Here is a 7,821-nt window from a genome sequence, read left to right as displayed (position 1 = left end):
TCACCAGTCTTCAGTTGGGAGAAGGAAACGGCAACCCACTCCAGTATTCTTCCCTGGAGAATCCTGGGAAAGAGGAGCCTGGGGGGCTGCTGTCCATAGGGTCACACAGAGTCGGACATGACTGAAGTGACTTAGCCTGCATGATGCATTGGAGAAGGAAATGGCAACCCACTCCAGTATTCTTGTCTGGAGAATCCCAGGGACAGAGGAGCCTGGTGGGCTGCTGTCTATGGGGTCGAATAGAGCTGGACATGACTGAAACGATTTAGCAGCAGCAGCAGCAGTCTTCACTTGGATGAAAGATTAGATACAGGAGGAAGGACCAAGGAGTATCTTCAGAGATTTTGAGCTCAAGGATTTTTGGCTGTGAGACCACTGTCACCAGGGAAAGACTTTTTTTCCTCAAGAAAATTAAAAAACTAGAGTGTTAGAGAAATATGACAGTATTGACAGAGGTCAGGTAGGTAACATAAATGTGTAAATAAATGGTCAGCATATAGGAGTGATGGGCCCTGGTGATGAATTAGAAAACAACTGGCTTGCTTAAAGTTTTCAAAAATTCTAGTTAAAAAACAAGCAAACAAACAAAATTCCTTTAGGCAAACAGCAGACATCCAGAATAGATGAGTAGATCTCACCACAATCAGCAACTACTTTATGACTTTAAGTCAGAAGTGGTCACTGACACATCTCTGCAGGCACGCATCTCTATGAGAAGACAGAATTCTGTAACATGGTTACAAACAGCTCTAGAAAACTAACTCTTAAAAGAGATGTACAAGGAAATCTCATTAGTGTGTCTCAGCGGAAGGCAGTGTTTACAGTCTCTTCTCACTCATCCGCAAGCTTGAGGCCACACAGTCTGGGAGGCATTCCTTTCTGATTCCCACAGTATCATTTTAAAGATGCTACCACTTTTACCTGTCCCTGCCACTTCAGCCATGGTCCCTCATGCACCTGTGATTTCCCATCACCCACTGCCTGTAACATCAAAGCTCTCCATTTCCAAACCATAACCAGACTGGCCATCAGGCTGGCGGAGGGTATGGAGAGTAAAGACAGAGTGGGAACACAGACACTGCCTGTGAGAGGCACCTTCATTCCTTACAACCAGACCCCCTCATCTGCAGACGGAACTCCCACAGGGACTTCCTAGACAGGTGAAGCTCTTTGACACCATACCTACCTTGTGAAACAGAAGGGCTTTGTGATGCAGTCTGGTGGCTTGGTTCCGTCATCTGTGAGGCGGAGACGACAATGTGTAGCACTGGAAGTCAGTAGGTGCCAGAACTCTGAATGCCTACATTCATAGGGATGGTTGGTCTCCTTGCGATTATGAGATTTAGACCATGCTGAGCCAGACTTTTGTTCTGTGGGATTTGGGGTATCCCTTATATACCTATGGCTCCATCTTCATTATTATTCTAATTATCTGGCAAGTGAAAAAGAGTTACCATGGATTAACGGAACCTAAAAGGAGCTGCTGCCGGGTAGGGAAACACTGTGACCAGGACTGAACTAATTTAAGCCTTAGATAAGATGCTTTAAGCTCCCTCTCCTTTTATCCCTCCTCTCCACTTGTCTACCTCCCCACCCATATGGTTTTTTTTTTTTTTACCATCCATTAGTTACTAATATGGTATTTCTCTTCTCAGCACCTAGAAATCATTTCTTACCAGACCACCTCTGCGATGTATTCTAATTGAAAAATCAAGAACATCTCTATCTGGCTTGGGTTGAGACTTAGATGAAATGGATTGTGCCTCACTGGATCTTAGAAGACTTCCCTTTATGGGAGATTTTTCTGGTTTGTGGTCCATTAAGGCATTTGTAAATTGAAGTCCTTTGGTTATTAAATCTACACAGCTTCATTCTGTTCCACTCTTTCTCTTGTTCCATTATAAGCTTGATACAGAACTTCTCTTAGGAAATAAATGGGAGATGTGGAGGACAGAAGAGCCTCAAAATGAATCAGAAATAAGAGAAGACAAGTATTGAGATGAAAAAACTAGGAGTATGGAAAGTTAGGAAATTAAATAAAATACAGGTAAATTAAATAGGATTCGGTAATCTGTATTAGCTTGGTCTTGGTTTGGACGTGAAAAAGAAAATGGTGTTCCAACTTCACACTCCAACTTTTTTGTCTTTTCAGCGTCACCGAAAAGTCAGACAAAGGGCTAGAGGTGCAGCATCAAGAGGTAAAGTCCTAGTCTCTGCTCTGACTTCCCTCCCCTGGGGGTGAGGTTCCCATGGACCCTGTTCCCCAGTGACCCTTGGTGCCAGGTACCAGGTGCTCTAACTGCTGAAGGCTCCAATCCCCAAGGTGACAGATTCTCCCAGAAGACTTTTATGGGGGGTGGGGTAGGGGTCTGCAGTCTCCTGCCATTCAATGCCTTCAGCTTCCTGTAGGATGTCCCTGAATTCCTTCCTGTTCCGTGTAACACTGTCTCCTGGTTTCTCAGCTAGGAGACATTCCCGGAAAGAAGCTGACAAGCTGCGGGAGCTGCTCTCGCTCATTAGAAGGTGATCTCTTGCTCTTTGCAGTCTCCCACCTCCCAGCGTGGCCTGTGGTGATTTCTGTGTTTGGCCTGGGGCAGGGTTGGGCAGAAGGAGAATGGCTGAGAGGGAGCCAGACACATGGAGCCTGGAGCCCTGGGTGAGAGTTGCTGGAGGAGAGGGTGGGGTCAGACATCTCAGTGGAGAGTGGTCTTCCAGCTGTGCTCTGGGCTAGGCTCACAAAGGTGCTGGAAGTCAGGATTTGACAGAATGTAACTGTGTGGGTTTTCTCCCAACCATGAGACAAGTTACCCAGTCAGGAGAATGGATAGTTAAGTGCATACACAACTATTCTCTTTCATATTCTCTTTACAGCCACACCCTTTGAAGGGCAGACCCCTGGACCCTGCTGACATTGCCTCCTCTGGTTCTGTCTTCAGGGAGGCCAGTTGCCGGGACAACCCCCAGGCAGGAGCTTGTCAGACTATCCCCTTCTTAAGAGCTCTGCAGAATGAGGAATTGGCTCCTGAGAGATGTTGCGTGCATCTCCTAATCCCCAGAATGCAGAGCTCCCACAGGACTTCCGTGGCCCCAAGTGAGGCTGACTCCAGGTTCTACCTGGTGATGTCTCTGGTGTTGCCCCATCAGCTAACCATTGGCTCCCCCACCTGCCTGGTTCCCTTCTAATTCAGCTTCTCAGCACAGGTCAGCAGAGAGCTCACCCACCTCCCAGTTTCTCAAGGCCCTGTATTTCCATCAGTTGTCTGAGACCTTGCCCAACAAGCTCCAGGCTCTCAGCCCAGCCCACTACAGTTTGCCAAATGGCATTTCCCTAGGGAGAAAAGTAGACACTTAAAGACCCAGCTGTTGCAGGCCTCAGAGTTTAGGGTACTAGGGGAGGGCAGGCCCAATCTCCAGGCCACACACTGGCTAAGAGTAACAAACAGCAACAAACTGTCCATCAGTAACAAACATTTGCTATGTTTCCCTTCCCAGCCAGGGCTGGCTACCTCAGGAGGGGGCTGTGCGGCAGATCCTGTGTGCAGATCCCTGCTGCCAAACCTGCAACACCATGGCTCTGGAGATTCAGCAGTTGTTGGGTGAGAACACCCTGATCTCCCCAACTTCAGGGGATACCTCCCAGGGCTCCTCTTGCCTAGAGGTTTTGTCCATGTCTAATGTGCCTTTTGAGCAGAGTCTGGAGCATCGTTCCCCACACTCCAAAGACCTTTCAATTCCATCTGCAACCCTCACAGTGTCACAGAAATCCTTAGCCCAGTCAGTGGCCCAGTCACCTAGTGCAGCCGGCATCCATGATTACTGGGCTGAACATCTCAAGCTAAGGCAGGGATTCCAAGTGCCAGAGGTTCCCTCAGGGACTGAGGAGCCAAGAATTTCAGTGAATCTGCAGGAGATGATGCAGAGCAACCTCACCCTCATCTGTGGGAACCAAGTGCAGCAGCCCTTAAATCCCCAGGTCTCTCTGCTGACCCTGAAACAAGAAATTACTACCCTGACACATCCGGTGGCCTTGCCGATGGTCACTGTCCTCCCTGCCCGCCTGCCGTTCCTGAGTCCTGAAGTCCTGAGACTTCTTGAGGTCCATGTGAAAAAATGGATGCATTTCCAGAGGTGGGGGCTCCCCAGGCGTGTAGAAGAGTCCCTGAGGCAGCTGATGCCACACCCTCCACTAGTTTACCAAACTGTATATAACCAACCAGTTTCTTTCATCCACAATAATACTTCTCATTTCTCTGTTGAGAAATGTGGGACCATTTCGTACCAGAACTGGGGTTCAGGTATGGCCGGCCAGCCTACCCAGGCCTTCTGGGTTTCTGAATGGTGCATTACGGATCCAGAACAAAGACACCTCTACCAGCAAATCCCCAGCCATAAGGCTTTAGCCTTGCCCTCTTCAGCCCTTAAAGAATTAAGTGGCCTCTATCTAATGTCTGGGCAACAGGCTAGTGACTCAGTGGGCCCCGTGCATCCAAAATACAGCCAGCTATTCTGTGGCCTGCCTTCTCTGCACAGTGAGTCGCTGGTTGACACCTTCTTGGCTTCTCAAGACCTCTCCAATGATGAGAGCATGTCCAAGCCCCACTTGAAGGATCCCTTTCTCTTGAAGGATCCCAAGGAACTCTCCTTCCTCCCTTTGCTGCCTAAAACTCCAACCCAGTCAACTCCACTCTCTTCTCTGTCTTCTCAAGATTGTGTTGCTCCATCTGATCACCAACAAGCTCACATCAATGTCCCATTTCTGACTCTGGACGAGTGTGAAGCCTTGGAGTGGCACCTGCTGCAGAGACAGCTCCAGCTTCAGTGGGACTTGCCAGATGTTTTTCGGAGAGATCAACATGTCCAGCGCCCCATGCAATGTAAGCCCGGTGACAAAGCCCAGTCTTCTGAGACTCTGAAAACTTCCTGGTTGGGGCAGCCTGTCTCAGTCCTCACAAGGGAACCAGTCTTCCCGCAGCACACCAGGAGGCTGCTGGAATACCACCTCCAGAGACAGCTGATTCACCACCGCTGGGGCCTGCCCCAGAAGATCCAGCAGTCCCTCCAGTTGCTCCGGTCCCCCATTAACCAGCAGACTATATCCTGGAGCAGCACAGCCCTAGACAGTGTGAATGGCCCCCAGCCTACATCTCTGGAGGCCACTGGAGCTGATGACCCATTATCACCTATTGTGGACCCACTGTCAGTCCCCATGCCACACTTGTTTGACAAGGCCAAGGCAATATTGCAGGGCCATATCACCTCCAGATGTGGGCAAATTCACCAGGGCAACATCCCTGCCTGTGTATATAGATCTTGGGAGTGCATAATTCCTGGGGGCCTGGAAGTGACTCCCTTTAGCTGCATCCTGGAAAGCAAGCCCCTGGAACTCCAGGCAGCAGCTGACCAGGACCTTCAACAGGAAGTTATGCCCGGGATGCCAGTGGCCCTTGATCAGCAGCAACAGGTCTCACCAAAAGCTGTCGTTAAACATCCTAAGCTGCCCGGAGTCCTGTCAGAGGCAGCCATTGAGAAACTGGAGATGACTTTACGGCACAAGTATCTGGCCTTCTTGTCAGGGCTGCCTGCTCTTTATTGTGTGTCTCTCTCCAGGGCCATGGCCCCAGCAACCACGTCAATCACGTCCCCAGCTGTGATCACAGAGATGGTGCCTGAGCCTGTCGAATTCTCAACAGAACCTCTGACTCAGGTGACCTCACCTGAAGAGCAGGGCCCAAGTCCTGGGCCAGGCTTTCAAGAGGCCAATGAGGCTCTTTCAAACACTGCAGAAGAATTCCAGGCTGATGAGCAGGTGGAAGGAGTAATTGAGATGCTGCCTATAGAAAGCCAAACAGAGCCTGAGAGGCCCCCTTCACCTGGGGTGCACATCTTGGCCAAAATGAATTTCCATCTGAGAAAGAAGATCCTAGAGGCACAGATTGGAATTCCCATAAAGGCAAGAGAGTCTAGGGAACAAGTTGTAGGAACGTCAGAGGAAGTATGTACACAGGAGTCTCTTGAGAGTTTAAACAACCAAGGACAACCACTGCTCCAGGAACTCCCCATCCCACCAGATGTGCCATGTGCCCCAGACCCAGAGTGGCTCCACCTCAAAGAAAAGCTGGCCACTGAGTTAAAGGCAGTGCACCAGAAACAGAAGCAACCCAGTTGCAGCATAGTACCCCTTGGTTCTGTCCACGGGGCTTCCAGTATCTCAGTCAGTGGGGACATGACAGAGGCCCAGGTGCTTTGTGTTCAGCTGGAGGCCAGTGTGAACAACCTCGGCCTGGGGGAGCCTTGGAGCCCTGAGCCCCGGAGCCCTGAGCCCCATATGCCTGACAAGAGCAAGGACTCTGCCCAAGTCCCCACACTGGCAGAGAAGAGAGAGGAGCCAGGCAAACCCATATTGGCTGGGGACCATGGAGAAGGGGATGCTGGGTTCACAATCTCCTCCACAAGAGAAACAAGCCACTCTGTTGAAGGCCAGAGGCCAGAAGGGATACTTCTGAATAGGACACCCCACAAGCCCTGGCAACGGAGACATCGCTTTCACCTGGATGCTTCCTGTCAACACAGTCCTCAGCATTGCCCTCAGCCTAAACTCCCAGAGCTACCACCTGGAGGAGTCCCTAGAGGGAAGAATTCTCAGAAAAAGGACCAGCAAGACAGTCAAGCCAAGCTCAGTGTCATCCTCAAACCAGCAAGGGTTCCTGAGAATGCCCAGCTTGTGGTGCCCCAGGCGTCACAAGGCCAGACTTTCCTAGGCCAGCTCACTGTGGGTAAGCCATTGGAGGGCCAAGCTTTACAAGGTCAGGTCTTTCAGAGGCAGGTAGTGCAAGGCCATACTCACACGAGGCCCAGCCTTCCAGAATATGGCCTGAGAAATAAGATAAAATCTCTTTTGCACTGTATTACACCCAAGACAAAAGGCAAAGGGCATGAGGCATCCATATCCTCCGCATCTGAGAAAGTGGCCAGCACCAGAAAAGAAAATGTGGAAAAAAGCTTGGTTCCAGCCAAAATTCCCAAGGGACGAGCTAAGACAAAGAAGACAAGAGGGGACCGCAAGGCCCAGTTTCCACCCCCTGAGAAGCAGATGGGCCTGGCTTTCATGGATGTTACCCACTCCCCAGATAGTAAGCTCCAGCACCACTCCCGCTCCCATCAACTCCACTTGGCCTCAGTCCTGGGCACCCCCCACCACTGCCCTCGGCACTGTCCTCGAGGGGCTTGTGCCACCCAACCTAAGAACTCACCCTAACTCTCAGCTCTCACCTCGGAAGGAAACTCTGGTCTGCTCAAGAAGACCCAACACAGTCAGAAGACTTTGTAGTCTCCCCCCTGTCTGCATCCCTTGAGGAGGACTGCTTCTGTAATTTTTATTAATGTGCAAGTGGGCAGAATACCACCCCAATACACTCTATATATCTCTAAGCAGAGAGTTGTATGTCTGCTGCTTTTCTCCACCATGGTGTGCTCAGGGAAGGCATAATGGAGGTAAATGTCCTTCCTATCTAGGGAAGGAGCTTTAACCCACTCTTAAGCTGGGACAGCATTCCACACCCCGCCTCCCACCCCAAAACCCCTGGACTGTGGATAAAAGGGACTTGAGCAGAGAAGGAAGGCCCTTGTTTAAGGTACATTGAAGTTAAAGGTCAGACTTGAATTTGATTAATATCATGGTGTCCCTGGGCCCAGAGAAGCCATGTGGAGGATAGTACTGTCAAGAATGAGTGGCCAGGAATTTTTTGCCCCAGGCAAAATTCACTGATGACTTCTATATATATGCTCACAATCTGGAGGGGAGATATTTAGGAGAGTGCCAGT

General features: G+C 50.2%; 1 protein-coding gene across 1 annotated transcript; it reads left to right on the top strand.

The window, feature by feature from the left end:
• The first annotated feature begins 226 nt into the window (after positions 1–226).
• FAM205A (family with sequence similarity 205 member A) lies at positions 227–7,426 on the top strand. Its single transcript, XM_040259483.1, has 4 exons — positions 227–1,490; positions 2,153–2,198; positions 2,463–2,523; positions 3,493–7,426. The coding sequence occupies exons 1-4, from the start codon at positions 1,350–1,352 to the stop codon at positions 7,253–7,255; spliced, it is 4,011 nt and encodes a 1,336-aa protein (XP_040115417.1). The 5' UTR covers positions 227–1,349; the 3' UTR covers positions 7,256–7,426.
• Positions 7,427–7,821: the final 395 nt, after the last annotated feature.

The sequence above is a fragment of the Oryx dammah genome, unplaced genomic scaffold, assembly GCF_014754425.2.
Source record: "Oryx dammah isolate SB20612 unplaced genomic scaffold, SCBI_Odam_1.1 HiC_scaffold_1, whole genome shotgun sequence".
NCBI lineage: Eukaryota > Metazoa > Chordata > Mammalia > Artiodactyla > Bovidae > Oryx > Oryx dammah.
This window is presented reverse-complemented; position numbering and strand designations above follow the sequence as displayed.